The following is an 18,505-nucleotide window of genomic DNA, read 5'->3' as shown; positions in this document are numbered from 1 at the left end:
TGGCATTACGTGACTTTCACTTGGTTTCAACGGCAAAGGGAATGAGATAATGCAGCTACCATGACGCCAGCCAATAAGTTTATAGATTGATAGTGACTGTGCGGAATGCTTATCTACAAGGGTAGAAACATAGCAGCAATAGACTGGTTACTTGCAGATGGCAGTTGGAAGTGAACTATTTATGGCCTTCCTCATGAATGTCTTTCAAGACTGAGTAGAACCAGACAGACAAGATAACTTCCAACAATGACATTGCTTCCCTGTTAAAGTGGATACACAGGTAACTAAGCAAATCCATTCTTCGGAAACAATGAGCAAGTTCCATGCAAATGTATCAAAATTTCAAGTAATTGATCTTATTGCATGTGACAAATATTTTACTTGTATGTATTAAATGTGAATGACAACCAATGAATTTAATAGCAGATTTGTAACTCTAAATACAAGAGATGTGTGAAGATCCCAGTGTTAAGATTATCTATAATATTGCTAACTGCAGGGCATAAAATATTTCTTTTGCAATGCTTCTTCGATTATAAGGATTTGTTTCCTTACCTAGCTATAATGTTAAGGCAGGTACTTTGCAGAAATACAGAATGACTTATAAGGCTGCACTAATGTTTGTATTATTAGTTTACAGTTTAACTTGACATTTTTAAACTCCTGAAAGCCAAGAGAAGTGAAAGGATTGTTGGTTTGTTAAAATTAGATTTATTGTATTTTATCTAATTCATTTATATATTCTTGCACACAAGAATTTATAGATTTCATGGTACACTTTCTGCTGTGCACCAAACTAAGAAATCTAGCAAAATAATCAATCATTTCACTTGAAAAATTGTGCCTCTGTTCAGAGTGCTTAAAATTCCACCATGGGATAGTAGCATACCCACATGTGTTATTCTAAATAGGTTAGTTAATCTCTTCCCTAAAATAACAATTTCAGAAGAACAAGTTGAGCTTTCATAAAATCATATCGCATCCTGCATAATTTCAGGGTTGTTTGTTAAACAAGAATTTATTTTTTAGCTAATCACATTAATTTTGGTCCTCAGTGTGCTTAAGTAGAGTAAATGTAAACACCTCTATTATATGCCTCAACACAAAATGCTTGCACTTAGCACATCAAATTATAAGGGAGATACACAATACTGTTAATGAATTCACATTGGCATCTTTGAAAGTTTAGCATTGCATATTTACAAGGTTTATGTTTGATGAAAACAAAAACAGAAAATGCTGGAAAAACTCAGCGGGTCTAGCAGCACCTGTGAAGAGAGAAACAGAGTTAACTTTTAGAGTCCTTATGCCCTTTCTTCAGAGCTGAAGAAGGGTCATACAAACTCGAAACATTAACTCTGTTTCTCGCTCCACAGATGCTGTCAGACCTGCTGAGCTTATCTAGCATTTTCTGTTTTTATTTCAGATTTCCAGCATCCGCAGTATTTTGCTTTTATCTTCATATTTGATGGACTGTAGTTACTATTTGAAGAACAAATCTCAACTCACTTTTAGCAAGTTTTCAAAACTCTTATTGTGGCTCCAAGATTGCCATTGCCACATCAAAAACACAAAAGGCCAATGAGCCCAACAAGGCTTGTCCCTCTTTTATTCCAATTTTCTCAGCCTAGTATCCAACTCTGTTCTGAATGCCCATGAACTACGTATCACTACATCCAGACTATTTGGAACATTTATCACTCTTTTCGTGAAGTTATCTATTCCATTTCTTTTGCTTAGCAGTCTCTACTTTCAAACTTTGGTGTAATTATTCAACATCATGTTAAAGTCATATTTAGAATTTAGTGTCTCCGAAAAAGATATGCCTGTATAGTCTTTTCTCTAGGCTCTAGATTGAGATTGTGTTTTCCCTAATGCTCTGAGTCATTCTGGAGGTCCTCCAAACATCTTAAAATCTGTGTGTTTGGTAGTAAAATGAAAAGGCTAACACCTTTGCAAAATAGTACTCCTGCCATTGCCTTGTTACAAATCACAATTCTCTACAAATATGAAATGCGGTTGATAATATGCTAATCTATTTTAAACTATTGATACACTATGTTTCTACCACAGATCAGCTTCAACAGCGGAAAGAATAATTACATTGTCATGATTGTGGAAGATAAATACACCTTAAAACGCCATTAAAAAGACAAGAGAACAGCAGTGTGCATCAGGTGTAACAGCAACTCCATTTGGATGGCACTGGCTTCCAGTGGAGCTGCTGTTACTTTCGATGGGCACTTACGTATCAAGGATCCCTTCCCTATTGAAGGCACATTGCATCTACAAAGTAACCAACTCAGTAAGGTGAAGGTGTACAGGATGATGACCTATGAATTGACAGCCAGTACAATTAAGGTTTGCCTGTCAATTCTTTAGGCCACTATTTTGTTCACCACAATTATGCAGACGTTCAATCCACTTTGGACTACAATTTAGCATCTGTATTTTCTAAAAATAAATAATAGATCTGAATTTAATCCACTGTAACAGTTCAAATGAACTGATGTTCTTCTGCATGTTAGAAAAGAAAACATCTTTGTAACCTCATGTGTTGTAACAAATATCTCATAATTTATTATAAATATGTATTTGATCAGAATAAAACAATGTAAAAACCACAATTTCACTTTCAGACTAATTCTCAAAATAGACATGTGAACATGCTAACAGACTTCACTGCGAACACACAATGAAAAAGGTGAATCCTTCCATGTCTCATAATTACCATTTTCAAATCAAGAAATGGAAATCTTGGAGAGACAAAATTTTCAAAATGTGCCAAAAAAAGTTATTTTTAGCAACTACAGGTATCAAAACTCAGAATCACTGCTGCACTTTCAAAGATGATTTGTTTCTGTGTAAATTACATTTTTGCTTCCTTCCAAATTGAAGTGATTGATTATCAAGTTCCAAATTTGTCGTGTTCCCCTATGGAGCAGATTCAGAGCACCAGTGGAAGCCCTTGAACAACTGCACATCTGCTATGGCTCTAAAAATACACTCAAGAACTTATGAATCGGGTCACAAACATTTCTGAATTTCAAGTGATAATCCATACTTAAAGGATGGCCCCTGCATCTGGTGCCATCTGACACTGAAGTTTGTCACTAATGCTCTTATTTCTAAAACTAAAAGACAAAAATCACATAATGAGATGTGGCTCTATGTCTCCGGAGGAAGCTTCACTACCTTATTAATGTTGCTGGAATCTGGTAACTTTAAAGCTTCCGTGCTGAGTAATTCCCAATAATGTTATCCAATAGAAGCTCTTTGCTGGTCAGATGAAATTAAGAGAAAATGGGATGTTGCAAATTTGAGAGGCACAATAGCATTGCACATTGAAAATAACGAATAAATACCTAGCAGTTTTTGAAAACTGGATTTTTAAGGCACAACTTTGTTCAAATTGAATGCTTAGAAGAAAAACAGTGTACTGGTTAAATAATTCAAATGGCTACTAATTTAATTTGTTGGAGCTTTACAATATAGTGACAAATTCCCCATTTTTACACCTTTATTGAGGATACTTGCTAAGTGTTCTGAATGCAAGATTTTTTTTAAAAACTAGCAAAAGATTTAGTGAAGTGTATAAAAATTACACAAGCTAAAATCTGCTTGCCACATTTATACTAGAATCTTTGGTCAGTAGAAAGCTAATCCAGTTTGATAACTATTGATGGACAGTTAAAATTGATTAATTTTTCATTAATGCTATTAACATCAAGTCTGGATTCCATTCTGAACTGTGCTACAAAAGGGCAATTTTAATAGTACAGCAAAATGTTACGACCATAGCTGATGTTATTTGCTGAGCAAGCCAAATCCCAGAGGGAAACTTGTCTTACTGATCATAACTTTTTTTTGTATTTTGAAAACAACGGGAAAGCCACCGATCCCAGAAACATAGAATCCCAGGAACACTTTTAGGATTTTAAAATTAAAAGGTTTATTAACAAGAAGAAAAAAAAACTTAAGCACACAAGACTAAAATTACACTGTTAAAACAGTCTTATAAAACAGTCTCCCCAAAAAAAACCACTTGGTCAGAACACACAAGTAAACTACTTGGCAACAGTTCCCTTATGGTTTTAACCATTAAAATCCAGTAACATTACCCAAGGCAAAAACTGCTACTACTTTAATAATGTATACCACACGACTTCTCACTCTCTTCCACTCTGCTGTGGAACCAAAGGAAATTCAGAAACAAATTGCTTTCTGAAAACAAAGACTTTTCTGGTTTGAAACTGGACAACTGCTTCAAAATTCACAACTTTTCTCAGCACAGAGCTGGTCTCAGGACATCTCCCCTACACAGCAAACACAACCCAACGAAACATCTTTCCTTAAATAAAAACAGAAAACGCTAGAAAAACTCAGCAGGTCTGGCAGCATCTGTGGAGAGAGAAACAGAGTTAATGTTTCGAGTCCATATGGCCCTTCTTCAAACGGACTCGAAACATTAACTCTGTTTCTCTCTCCACAGTTGCTGCTAGACCAGCTGAGTTTTTCCAGCACTTTCTGCTTTTGTTTCAGATTTCCAGCATCTGCAGTTTTTTGCCTTTATCTTTCCTTAAATATCCTTTTCCCCTTTGATCTTAAACTCAATTGTTTTAAGCACCTCTTTGAACTCGTTTTTACCAAAATATAAAAAATTTTCTTGTCTTCCTCTTGCTCCCACTTTCCGGGAAAATGAAATTCAATAACCTTCCTTTGTTTACTTATGAAACGTTTGTAAGTTGTAAAAGTCCCTCGTCACTTCTAAACTCCCTCTGAAATTTAACAGCTGAAAAGTCAAGACCCTATCTATCACATAAGGCAAATTTTAAAACCTAACCTATTTACTCGTATGTTCAACTTCACCATTGCCTCATATTACAAATGCACTTTTACCTTTCATCTCTCCGCTCCCAGACAAGCTGTCTTTACTAACCTTCCCCCAGTTTAATTACACACACACTCACTGCCTTCTTTACAGAATACCACCATATTCCCAAAAATATTTTTAAAAAATTTATTTTCACAAAGACCAAGATGGATTAAACCAATAGTATAATATAATATATGTTTTAAGATAAAAATTAGGACACAAGGATGACAAAAACCTAGATAACAGATTTGAGAAAAGCCAATTTAGAGGGGCTGAGAATTGAACATGGGAAAATAAAATTGACAACAATATTGGCAAACATTGATATAGAACAACAATAGGAAACATAGAATCATAGAATGGTTACAGCAAAGAAGAAGGGCTTTCAGTCCAACTAGTTTGTGCCGGCTCCCTTTTCCCTTTTGTCCTGTAGTTTTTTTTCTCCAGATAATTATTCAATTCTGTTTTGAAAATCACAACGATACCTACCTCCACAACACTCTCGGGCAGCACATTTCAGATTTAACCACTCATTGCATTAAAAAAAAAGTTTTCCTTTATGTCACCATTGCTTCTTTGGCCAATCACCTTAAATTGTTGCCCTCCAGTTCTTGATCATTCCACCATTGGAAACAGTTTCTCCCCATCCACTCTGTCCAGATCCCTCATGATTTTGAATACCTCTATTTAATGTCCTCTCAACCTTCTCTTCTCCAAGGTGAACAACTTCAGCTTCTCCAACTTATCCTCATAACTGAAGTTCCTCACCTCTAGAGCCATTCTTGTGAATCTTTTCTGCACCCCCTTAATGCCTTCACACCCTTCCTAAAGTGTGATGCCCAGAACCGGACAGAATACTCCAGTTGAAGTCAAACCAGTGTTTTATACAGGTTTATCATAAATTCCTTCCTTTTCTATTCTATGCCCCTATTTATAAAGCCCAGAATCCTGTACACTTTATTAACTACTTTCTCAACCTGCCCTGCTGTGATTTGTGCACACATTCCCCCAGATCCCTCTGCTCCTGCACCCCCTTCAGTACCCTTTATTTTATATTGCCTCTCTTCATTCTTCCTACCAAATGAATCACTTCACACACTTCTGCATTAAATTTCATCCAACATTGGCCACCCATTCCACCAGTCTGTCTACGTCCTTTTGAGATTTAACACTATCCTCCATACAGTTCATAATACAGGTAGAGAACCTCAAATCCTGCAACCTCAGGACCAAGTCCGTGTTGGATGTCAGAACTTGCTGGTTTTCGAGAAAAAGATCAGAATGTCTTAATTCAGTAAATAGGAGGCACAATATGATCTTTCTTCTCTTTGGGGCGGATGGGGTCAATGTTCACCCAGAGCACAGGAAATTCCGTGCAACAACTCCCCGAACTTTTCTGAGCAGGGTCAAGTGGGGTCAAGGTTCCCTAAGCCACTTGGAGCGCAGGGAAAATTATGTCCGGTTTTCGGGTAGCCTGGATTGGAGGTAATCTATCTGTACTTCACATTGTAAAACAGAATGCAACAGAGTCAAGAAAAAATATACTCTATTGAAAAACAGAAATTAACTGAAAATAACGAGATACCATGGATAAATAAAGATACAAAGAAAAGACAGTAAAAAAGAGCCATATACTAAGTACATGGATAGCAGGGGAGAGCACGATAAGGGGGGATATGATTACATTAGGAGGAAAGTCAAAAAACAGTTAGGAAGGCAAATACAAAACAGACATTAAGTTATCAAGGAACATGAAACAAAATAGTAAAATATTCTACAGGCACATAAATAAACACAGTCAAGGTGGGAATAGATCGATAGGAACATAAGGACAGAAAAACATAAATAAGAGCAGAAGTAGGCTATTTAGCCCCTTGAGCCAGCTCTGCCATTCAATAAGATCATGGCTGATCGAATTGTGGCCTTAACACCACTTTCCTGCCTGACCCCTACAAGCCTAGATTCTCTTGTAAATCAAAAATCTAAGTCAGCCTTGAATATATTCAATGACCCAGCCTCCACTGCTCTCTGCAGTAGAGAGTTCGAAAGATTAATGATCCTCAGAGAAGAAATTCCTCCTCATCCCTGCCTTTAATGGGAGGTCCCTTATTCTGAAACTGTTCCCTAGTTCTAGATTTCTCCGTGACAGGAAACATCCTCTATGCATCTACCCCATCAAGTACTCTCCAAATCTTAAAAGTTTTAATATTCTTCTAAACTCCAATGAGTATAGGTCCAACCCACTCAACCCATTCATCCCAGGAATTAGCCTAGTGAACCTTCTTGGAATTCCTTCCAATGCAGGTATATCCCTCCTTAAATAAGGAGATCAAATTGTATACAGTACTCTGTGTGCAGTCTCACTGATGCCCTGTACAGATGAAGCAACATATCCTACTTTTCTACTCCATTCCCCTTGCAATAATGGTTAACATTCCATTTGCTTTCTGAATTGCTTGCTGTACTTACATGCCATCTTTTTGCAATTCATGTCTGAGGATGCCCAGATTCCTCTGTACTGTTGGGAAAAAGGTGTTGTGCCATTGGACCGATAGAAAACATTACACCAAAATTTAAGAAAGGGGACACAACATGTCAAGGATCTATAAGCTAACTGATTTAATGTTGATGATAAGAAATACAGTGAAATCTCTACTAAAAAGGAGAAAATATAATATCTAGAAACCAAAATAATGAATAGTCAGCATGAATTTCGAAAGGGTAATTTTTGCTGGACCAAACTCATTAATTTCTTTGAAGACATGATAGAGAGAGTAGACAAGGATAAAATAATAGATGCAATTTATCTAGACTGTCAAAGACCTTCAATAGTACCACATAGTAGACTAATGAATAAGCCGAGAGCATGCAGAGTCAGGGACAAATAGCAGATTGTTTAGCTAGCTGACTGCAACACAGAAAGCAAAGAGTAAAGGTAAAGGGTAGCCGTTCAGAAGGGCAGAAGGTAGGAAGTGGGAACTAGTGGAGCACTAGTGAGGACAGGAGGCCAATATAAATGAGGGAATTACTGTGAATTAATCAGAATTTGAGGCACAATATTTTACCTTAATTGCAGCTCATGGAAAGTAGAGGTAGGCCCATAGCAAGGAGAACACTGAAGAATAACTCAATTTAACAATTGTGTGCATAACTGTTATTAATATAAATGTTTTAATGTGCTGTCCAGTAAACTCTTAGTTTGTGTCATTATTTTTCAAGGATCTGTTGAATGTGGATCTATGCCAGAGAGCTGAAGAGTAGCTAATGTAGCCTATTTTTAAAAAGGAAGACAGAGCTAATCGAGGTAATTACAGGTCAATTGCTTGAACATCTGTGGGAGGGGAAAAAAATTAAAGCACCTTAAAATAAGGAAACAATTGCCAATTTTCAAGATATAATGAAAACATTTAGAAGTAGTTATCACACATTTCAAATGGGATGGTGGTAGTGGAAAAACCTCAGAATCCTTCAAGAGGATAACAAACATGGAAGGTAGAGGATGTGCAGTGGATACAGCATACAGGGCCTTTAAGAAAGTTTTTGGCAAGGCATTACATGAATATTATTAGAGAAGATTAAGAGGATTGAAAACTAAACTAAAAGCTGGTTAGATGGAAAGAGAAAATAGGGGTTAAAAGCAAAGACAAAATTCTGCAGATGCTGGGAATCTGACATTAAAACGGAAAATGCTTGAAATACTCAGCAAGTCAGGCAGGATCTGTGGAGAGAGAAAAAAACAGAGTTCACAGTAAGACATGGACTCTGCTTTTCTCCCCACAGAATGTGCCTGACCTGCTGAGTATTTCCATCCGTTAAAGACAATTTTTCTAGAATGGTTGGAGGTGGGCAATGCTTGTTTCACATGCTTCAGTTCTGGGTTGTGTTCTGTTCAATAAGAAAACAGGTAGATAACTTGATTGGAACTATTTGCTTGCGTGGAGAGCAAATACCAAAATGCACTCGTTAGGCTGAATGGCTTGTTTGTGTGGCGTAAATTCTATATATTTCCACATACTGACAAAGCTAGAAACTACCACCTCATTGAAAACTAACTAGTATTAATGATAGCTATATTATTATATATGCAATTATAACCCATAAAACATAACAAAAATCATAGTGCAATTTAATAAAGGGAGGTAAATAAACTTATGAAGGTTGGTAAAAAAATTCAAAGCATTTTTTATGCATCATAAAGGATTAGAGAATGCATTCCCCAGCTAACCAAGCCCACTGATCTCCACCCTTTCCAAAGCCACGTAGAATGTTAGTCATGACAAAGAGCTGATTGCAGGGGTCACTGTTCAAAGTCCTGCTCAAGCAAGGACACAGCTGCAGTTTCAACAACTTCCCCACATTAATGAAAATAGATATCCGGGTGAGGTTGCAAGATTACTAGTCCACTTGTAATTTTTAAAACTTTAGATCACCTAGAAATGCCCCAGGGTACTTCACATAATGAATTACTTTTGAACTGCAATGAGCATCATGTAGGCACAAACATTTGTTGGGCAGACGGTTGGTAGCAGAATGCAATGCTGTCCCATTCTCAAGTAATTTCAGGTCATATATTACACAGTACATATGCAGAGTTAAACTGCCTCCACTATCAAAAATCAATGCATTAACCTCAAAAGAACATCCATCTACTTTTCCATTGTATATTTTTCTACATTTCATACCATCTGTCCTTACAGCGACAGAACCTAAGACAGCAAGAAAGAGGGTGGGGAGTGATAGAGGGGGAGAGAGAGAGAGAGAGAAAAAAATAACAGGATAAAAGTGCAAGAGAAATATACATACACAGCAAGTAAAACACAGCAAGACTGTATAGTGGGGGAAGGTTATCTGAACAATGCAATTCAGAAAGATTTTAAAGAGGTAATGACTTTCTGCAATGGGAAAGCAGAAGTTCCAATCTAAAAGCTGGCTAAATGGTAAGAAAGAATAGGAATTAAAAGCAAAAGCAAAATTCTGAAGATGCTGGAAATCTGAAATAAAAAGACAAAACGTTTGAAGTATTCAACCGGTTAGGCAGCATCCGTGGAGAAAGAAAGACAGAGTTCACGTTTCAGGTCAATGACGCAAACTCTGTTTTTCTCTCCACAGATGTTGCTTAACCTGCTGAATATTTCCATCCATTAAAGACAATTTTTCGAGAATGGTTGGAGGTGGGTAATGCTGTTCCACATGCTTCAACAAATGAATGAATGATGAAATTTAAAGACACAGGCAATTGAAGTTAATGAAGTATTTATATAAAAGAAATTACCATTAAATGCACAGAATTGCCATACATAAAACATGTGGATATCATTATAGCCAAAACTATGAAGGCTGCAGTGAAATTTTAATTGGCAAGGCAACCAAGTACAAAAGCTCATGTTCCTGTTTTTGTCCATTACTCCAAGTTGGCATAGAAATACATCTCATCATTTTGAAAGCACCTTACTTGTTAATGAGTGGCTCTGCAGTTTCTTTGTGATAGAAAACTGGAATGGGTACTCCCCAACGCCTCTGCCTTGAAATACACCAGTATGTCCGTCTGTCCAACATGGCAAGCATACTGTTCATTGCTGATTGTGGAATTATTTGTACCTTCTTCAGCAATTCCTAAGGCAAAAAGAATAAACCATGTTATTTTAGTACAAAACACAATGGATAAAACTGCTAATGGCTCAAAGAACTGAGAAAAGCAAATGAAGCACAGGAAATGTTGAGCACTATCTTCAGTTCAAACAATTTTTTTTTTTTTTTTACACAGTCCAGCAATCAACTATTCTCCATTTGCTTCAACACAGGAAAGATGTTGGTCTGGAATGGCATAAGAGTGAAGCTAACAGTGCTTCCCCACAGGGTGCACTGGGGCTTCCTTGCCGATAGTGTCAGCACTGAAATCAATGCAAAGGCATGCACTTGGGGTACTTTCTCACTAGCTCCCCAATAAGCTACGTTGCCATTCCTTCACTGTTGTGGGACAATGGAACTCCCTTCCTAGTAGCACCGTGGGATGTACCTGCACCAGATGGAATGCCGCAGTTCAAGATGATGGCTCACCACCACCTTTTCAAGTACAATTAGGGATGGGCAACAAATTCTGGCCATGTCCACATCCCACGAAAGAGCAAAAAAAAAGGCAGCAAAAAAGTTAGAGTTGGTGCATTCAACAGTAAGTGATGTTTTAATAGCAAAGAGTGATAACTATGAGCAAGCAACCTCGCCAGTCCCTGAAAATTTACTTTTACAAATATGGACTCTATTTCCTTCAAAAATTAGCAAGCGTAGGAGAATTTTTTTTTTTTAAAATAGTCATTTGTTACTTCATCCCTTTTATCTCTCTCAATCCAATTGTTATTCCCAATCTATATTTGGCTTTTTGTACTGATTTATAAGTCCTGTTTTATACTTCCTGTTTCATACTCTACATGTCTCAGTGAGGATTCTTCAATCTGAATGGCTGAAGGCTGTATCCCTTATTGCTCACAGATGCCCAGAGGGTGCTGTGCTAGGTCAGATGCCAAATAAGAGCAAGTCTCCACTCAAAGGCCCATGACAACTTTGTAGGAAGCTGCCACCGAGGTGAATGGTGAGCATTGTTCCTTTGCCGCTAACCACAAAATCCTGACCACTACACTGCAGAATCTTTTCCCCCTTAGTTCAATAGAAAATAGTTCCCACTTGTTGAGGCAGATTTAACCTTAATGGCTTATACATATTTAAAAGGCACTACAAGGTTGCTTTACAAATTAGAAGAAATTCAGACCATTATCTGTTTCAATTTGCCTTCCAACATTTTTTTGATTCGCACAAATGCTTTTCCTGCACAGACTCAAAAATATTTTTAAAAATACTGCATTTACTGTGTTTTAAAAGAAAAGAAGTGAATTTCCATGGAGGTGCTCAAAGCTAACAGGGTGATATGCTGTTTTTTCCAAGGACAGCAACATTATTATCCTGAATTCCAAAACAAAATCTCTTTAAGGCTACACAGTGGAATTGTTAAGCAGACAGACTCAGGAAAACCAGAATTTGACCACTGAAAAGCAAAAAGCTGAAAATATACACCATGTCATTCAATATCTGTGGGGGGAACAATATGCAACATGGACTCAGGCTCTTCTTCAAAACAAGTTGCAAATTACGAACTGTCATGTTCTCTCCACCAATGATGACGGACCCAAATGTTTATCCAGCGGTATTAGTTGTAGTGTTTGATTGTTGGTTGGTTGGTTGAAATTTGGCCTAATAGAAAAGTATTTGGAAGCTTCAGATGGCTGACATAAATTACTTGGTTCTATGTGATTTGTTTGCTTTAAATGCAATTGCTAAAGTCAATCAGAGGAAAGAAATACTTTGACTTCTGTATCAATCTGGTATTTTCTATGTTCTGATGAAAGATCACTGACTTGAAACATGAACTTTGTTTTTTGCTCCACAGATGCTGCCTGACCCAAGTATTTCCACCATTTTCTGTTTTTATTATTAGTAGTATTTCCTATTGCTCTGTCGATTGCAAATAATTTATCCTAATCTTTTTTTAAAAAGCACTTAACAGAGAAGAAATGTGTGCACATAGACAGCATGGCAGACAAATGGCACATTTGGTGTACCATACATTAAACTTTGAACATATTCTATTAAAACCTTATTTTTAATGTAGGTTAAAGCACACTCTTGTGGCACAATGGGGTTATTGCAATGGTCCAACCTGGTGGTATTTTATCCACTGAGTTGCACAATACATTATACAAAGTCATAGAGGTCTACAGCACAGAAAAAGGCCCTTCGGCCCATCAAGTCTGCACCAGTCAAACAAGTACCTAACTATTCTAATCCCATTTTCCAGCACAAGGCCCATAGCCTTGTATGCCATGGCGTCACAAGTGCACATACAAAAACTTAAATGTTGAGGGTTTCTGCCTCTACCACCCTTTCAGGCAGTGAGTTCCAGATTCCCACCACCCTCTGGGTGAAAAATTCTTCCTCGCATCCCCTCTAAACCTCCTGCCCCTTACCTTAAATCTATGCCCCCTGGTTATTGACCCCTCCACCAAGGGAAAAAGTTTCTTCCTGTCTACCCTATCTATGCCCCTCAATTTTATACACTTCAGTCATGTCCCCCCTCAATCTCCTCTGATCCAGGGAAAATAACCCCAGTCTATCCAATCTCTCCTCATAACTAAAACTCTCCAGCCCAAGCAACATCCTGGTAAATCTCCTCTACACTCTAGTGCAATCACATCCTTCCTATAATGTAGATTCACTTCCAAATAAAAATACATACTTCAAGTTTGAAAATAAAGGTTCCTAATTTTGTGGAAACATTGCACAGATCAAGATAAGCCAATGCATGAACTACAGAATTAGTGTTCTGACACAGCAGATCTCAATATCAACAAATGAAAAATAACCTTCAGTTAATTCTAATATAATAGTTATCACAAATATCATAAAATGCAAATACAAGTTTTAGACATACATAGGATATATGTTTAAAGACTGTCTGGTAGATCATAGAATCATACAGCACAGGAAGAAGTCATTCAGTCCATCTCTTTGCCTGTTCGCTAGCTAAGGCTAAACAATCAGATGAGCAGCTGATGCCTGTCCAACAGTTCAGCAGCACAAGTCACCATCTTCAATAGTATTTAAAATATTTACGGCTGAGAAACAAGCATTCGGCCCAACAGGTCCATGCTGATGTTTATGCTCCATGAGTCTCCTCCCACTCTTATTCATCTAAGGCCATTGACATATCTTCATATTTCTTTTTCCCCCTTAAGTGTTTATCTAGCTTCCCCTTAAATCCATCTATGCTGTTCGCACTCCATCAGTTCTCTGGCACTGTTCCTCCTTCTAATGATTGTTTATAAGTACGCAACAGTGCCACTGCTATTTCTACCCTAACTACTTTTAATATGCGTGGATGCAATCCATCCAGACCAGGGTCTCTATTCTCCCCAAGTCTGATCCATTAATTAAGATTGAATGTGATGAGATCAATACATATCTTTACATCTTTTTTGATTTCTTCTAATGCCATGTCCACCATGTGAGTCTATCCGTAAATACAAAATTATTTACTTAATATTTCAGTCATTTCGCTACAACCTGTGAGTTAATTATGTGTATCTCTAAGTGGCCCTTGCCTGATTTTTATTTTTTCATTTATGTTACTATTTCTTTTTATATTCCTTGATAATTTAATTTTGCAGTTTCTCTTTTTCTTAATTTGTTCTCTTGGCTTCTTTCCTAACCTTTTCCCCTTTGTCATCCTCCGCTCTACACTTCATGTATGCCTTTTTCTTTAGCTTCAATTTTAGCCTTATTTCATTATCCACCCATGGTGTGTCATGAGTTTGCTCTTACACCCTAGTCAAAAATGTCTCTTCTGGACTCTATTGATCACTGTTTTATATGTTTCCCAGAGTTTTCTATTTCATTGTTAGTAAATTTTTCCATTTTATTTTCCATTGTTCCATTCTCAGTCCTTAAAATTAGCCTTCTTCCAATGTCCTATTTTGGTCTTTGTCTTACTGTGTTTTCAAGAGAGAAGAGAGAAATTTGGAAGGAAAAAGTCCAATTGCAGCATCAATGATTTCTGAGGTATGCTAAAGGAAAGGAAGATTGTGCAAACTTACAGCAGAAAAGGTGACAATTGCTGATTGTGTGTAAAAGAATAACATCTACTAAGAAAATGTTTGGTGATCACAAATGGGGCATTACTATACAAATTAACAATATGTCAAATTACAAAATTGATAATTTAAGTTTTCCATTACAGTAAGTTAATCTCAAAATAAAGATTTTACCTGAGCTCTGTCTTTGATACTTGCAGTATTTATGAACCACTGTTTGCTGGATCGTATAATTACTGGCTTCTTTGTCCTCCAGTCGTATGGGTAACTGTGTTTTACTTCCTCCTCTTTCAATAACATGTTTGCCCCATGCAACATTTGGATGACTAATGAAATTCAGAAGTTATTACAACCCATTAAAAAATGTACAGATATCAGAACTCACTTACAAAAAGTGGTACACTATTTCTGAGGCAAGTCTAAAATTGGGAACTCAAATTATCATGTTAATAACTGAAATGAAACCTTTCTTGATGTGAAATTACTACTAATTCAAAGCAACAGGGAAACCACTCTGTAACTGCTGTTTCATCCATAAAATGCAGTAGTATCTCACTGGAAACTAGAATCTGCAATTATATAGCAGCTAAGAAGATGCTGTGCACTAATTCAACCTCTCAATTTCATCATAAAATTGTACGTTCCTGCTCAGCTACTGGAATCAAGTTGACATCACAGTATACATTTGATTGTTTGAAACTAAGCATATTTTTCTGTTACAGGGTTCAATTGTTTTCAAGAACTGAACTGTTTGCAACATCTGTCTGTCTATCGCTATTGCATCAAGTGGAGAGTCAGCAATACTCAGCAGGTTCCTAAAATTATAACAAGAAAGATTCCACAAATTAATATATGAAGTACTTAATGTATGTTAGTTCCAATGTGCTTGACAGTACTAGGGTACACATGTACAATCTCTTACACAGCAAATTAACAACCTCAGTTATGCTGAAGAAAGAACTAAGCACTGACTGGGTATCTCCTTATAGGGAGAAGAAGGAAACATAATAGATACCAATCATACTTGACAAAACGAACACCTATCAGCTAAATAGCACTGGCAACTGGCTTGCTCGAGCTGGAACAGTGGATAGTTGAAGAAGGCAAAGCAATGAGAAAATAAAATTAAAATGTTTTTAATTTTAAAGAGAACAATATAATCAAAAGAATGAGAAGAGAGTGTTTTTTGTTTTCTTCATTAATTTCCCCCTTTCTACTCTTGCAGGATTTGATTCCTTGCTGGATTATAGCTGTTGGTTTTTTATGATTGCTATGTATCCTCCAGTACCTCACCCAAATGTCTATTATTCATATGGCAAACTGTGATAACAAGCACCAGCAGGATATGTGATGACAGCTAGGGGTGGGAACATTATACTGCATTTTCCTCATTTAATATTCACATTACTACACTTCAAAAGTACTTCATTGGCTGTGAATCACAATTTGGACATTCTAAGGTTGTGAAAATGAGTTCCATAAAAGAATATCCTTTCTTAACAGGAGTCCCTTCATAGCCATCAGAAACAGAAACCCTAGTTGATCTTCCTGCAATCAAAAAATATTAAATTCACATCATTGCCCCCTCCACCACTCCAGCACAAAGCAAGGATTAAGTATGCAACCTTCCTTAATTCCATAGTTCAGCTACTCATCCTCAAACCCAATAAGCCATCGAGAAGGCAAACAGAACAACATTCCCTAAACATTCTGCAACACAACACAAGAGGGAAGACCAACCTGTTTCATTTCCTTCATTAAGGACATACTTGTTTTGAAGCTCTAATCCAGCTTCTTCAGTGAAAAAGCCATCTTCATCCACTAAACAGTCCTAAAATAGTGAAGATCAAACCAATTAAAATTGCAGCAATTGCGAATACAGTATATCATCCAGTACTAGATGAGCCAAAGTTTCCTCCAATTAAACACTGGAGAAGACTGAAGCCATTATCTTCAGTACTTGCCACGAACACCATTCCTGAGCCACCGACATCAACTCCCCTCCAAGGTCACTGTATGAGGCTGAATCAGGCTGTTTGTCACCTCCATGTCCTGTGTGAATCTGAACTGAGCTTCTGACCCCATATTTTTTTCCAATCACCAAGTCCACCCATGCCCATTCTATCACCTGTCTCCACCATGCCTCAACCCATCTGCTGCTGAAGCCCTCATTTGTGCTTTTGTGGCCTCCAGACTCCAAATACTCTCCTAGCCAGCCTCCCAACTTTCGCCCTTCATAAACATAAGCTTATCCAAACAGTGCTAAGAAACTATTTCACTGACTGGGGAATCTAGGGCTATGGGGAAAGTCTATAAATTGGAGTCAGACCTTTCAGGAATTAAATTAGAAAACGTTTCAATGCACAACGTGTGGTAAAAGTTTGGAAGCCTCTTCCACAAATGAGAATCAATGCGAGATCAACTGTAAATTTTAAATCTGAGATTGATAGATTTTTCTTAATCAAGAGATATGGGGCAGAAGCGGAGATAGAGGTTAGGTTGCAGGTCAGCCTGATTTCATTAAATGGTGGAACAGGCTCAAGGGATTAAATGGCCTACACCTGTTCCCAAGTCCGTACTCCAACTCACACCAACCCATTCAGCCATCACCACTGCATTCGCTGACCTATACTGACTCTATATAAATACAAGGTGTTGTTGTAGTAGTATATACATTTCTCCCAATCTAACTTTATTGAATGCATTATTTTGGTAGAATCATAGAGCACAGGAGGATGTTATTTGGCCCATCGTACCTGTGCTGGCATTATAAGATATTTGAATTTTCTGTATCTATTAGATCTGTAACTTACCACAGAGAGTTTGTGGTGTGAAGCGACACCATAATCCTCCATTCCATGAGCTGGGGCTGTATGAACCAATCCTGTCCCTTTAACCATTGTCACATGATTAGCAGGCAAAAGCTGGGATTCTCTTCCAGGAATTGTGGGATGGCTACAGACTCCACCTTCCAAATCTGAACCTACATTACGAGAAGTAGTGTAACTGAACCGAGAGTTAGGAAGATATTAAAAACATATCAAAAATCCTGAAAATCAGAGCCAGACTGCTAAGTTACTCAGTAATAGCTAATATGACCATACGGACAGTAGAATTAGTCTCAGCATCCCAGGAATAAGGAGGAAGGGGAAATAAAACATATCCTCTATTCTGGTGGACATGCAGCAAGCTCTGCTGAAAGTAGTCTTATGCAGAATTCATGGTTTGACTAGAACACTTCTCAAATTGTCTTCTAACAAACTCACAGCCAAGGCATGTATCTGTAAAATTATCACTTGAACAACGTCCTAGATGAATATTCTTGCTTTTGGAAACATACTTAATAATAGTTCCAACTTTCAGGACAGAGATAAAAGAGAAAAAACTGGAGATGGAATAGAATTTACAACCCTGCATTATAAAGGGCTACAATCTTCAATAGAGAAAAGAGAAAATCAAAATAAATCAACTTTCAATCCTCTTACCTGTGATTGCCTGAAGAATTTCAAACTGTGTGCCCAGGATAGCTGCTATAGAATCTACACATTCTGTACCTAGAAGGTAGAGCTCCTCTGTGTTTAAGCACTTCACTAAGGAATACCTGTATTCAGAAACAACACAGCAATAAATTTGGAACTTACCCAGCTTTTCTAACCCAGACGTTTTTTTTTAAACAATTCCTCCAAGATAAACCAAGAATTTGAGCATTCTTTCATTTCTATAAAATAACCAGGTAATTAGCAATATAATCTGTACTGTGTGATTATAATAAATCCTCACCTTTGCACTACAACATCAACTGTAATGAACTAAAAATTGGTTGCGTTTTGCAAGTTTACAGAAGAAAACAGCAATGTATTGAAATTTTGCATGTTCAAGTTACAAGGAAAAGCTACTCCTTCAACAGAGCAATCAAACATCTTCAGAACTAAAGACAGTATTGGATGTTCATACTAGTCTTTAATTTCAGTACACCTGAAGCAACAGGCTC

General features: G+C 37.2%; 1 protein-coding gene and 1 long non-coding RNA gene across 2 annotated transcripts in view; one reads left to right on the top strand and one right to left on the bottom strand.

The window, feature by feature from the left end:
- Positions 1-18,505, bottom strand: part of iars2 (isoleucyl-tRNA synthetase 2, mitochondrial) — a 108,140-nt gene that overhangs the window by 73,437 nt on the left and 16,198 nt on the right. The window contains exons 8-12 of the mRNA XM_078557098.1: positions 18,000-18,115; positions 17,328-17,497; positions 16,255-16,345; positions 14,689-14,840; positions 10,329-10,489 (exon numbers count right to left, since the gene is read on the bottom strand). Of these exons, the coding sequence (XP_078413224.1) occupies positions 10,329-10,489; positions 14,689-14,840; positions 16,255-16,345; positions 17,328-17,497; positions 18,000-18,115 (690 nt within the window). The remainder of the gene's footprint in view (positions 1-10,328; positions 10,490-14,688; positions 14,841-16,254; positions 16,346-17,327; positions 17,498-17,999; positions 18,116-18,505) is intronic.
- Positions 105-18,307, top strand: LOC144689741 (uncharacterized). Its single transcript, XR_013578692.1, has 3 exons — positions 105-280; positions 14,428-14,527; positions 15,237-18,307. It is a non-coding gene; the product is annotated as an uncharacterized LOC144689741 (long non-coding RNA).

The sequence above is a fragment of the Cetorhinus maximus genome, chromosome 14, assembly GCF_964194155.1.
Source record: "Cetorhinus maximus chromosome 14, sCetMax3.hap1.1, whole genome shotgun sequence".
Taxonomy (NCBI): Eukaryota; Metazoa; Chordata; class Chondrichthyes; order Lamniformes; family Cetorhinidae; genus Cetorhinus; species Cetorhinus maximus.
This window is presented reverse-complemented; position numbering and strand designations above follow the sequence as displayed.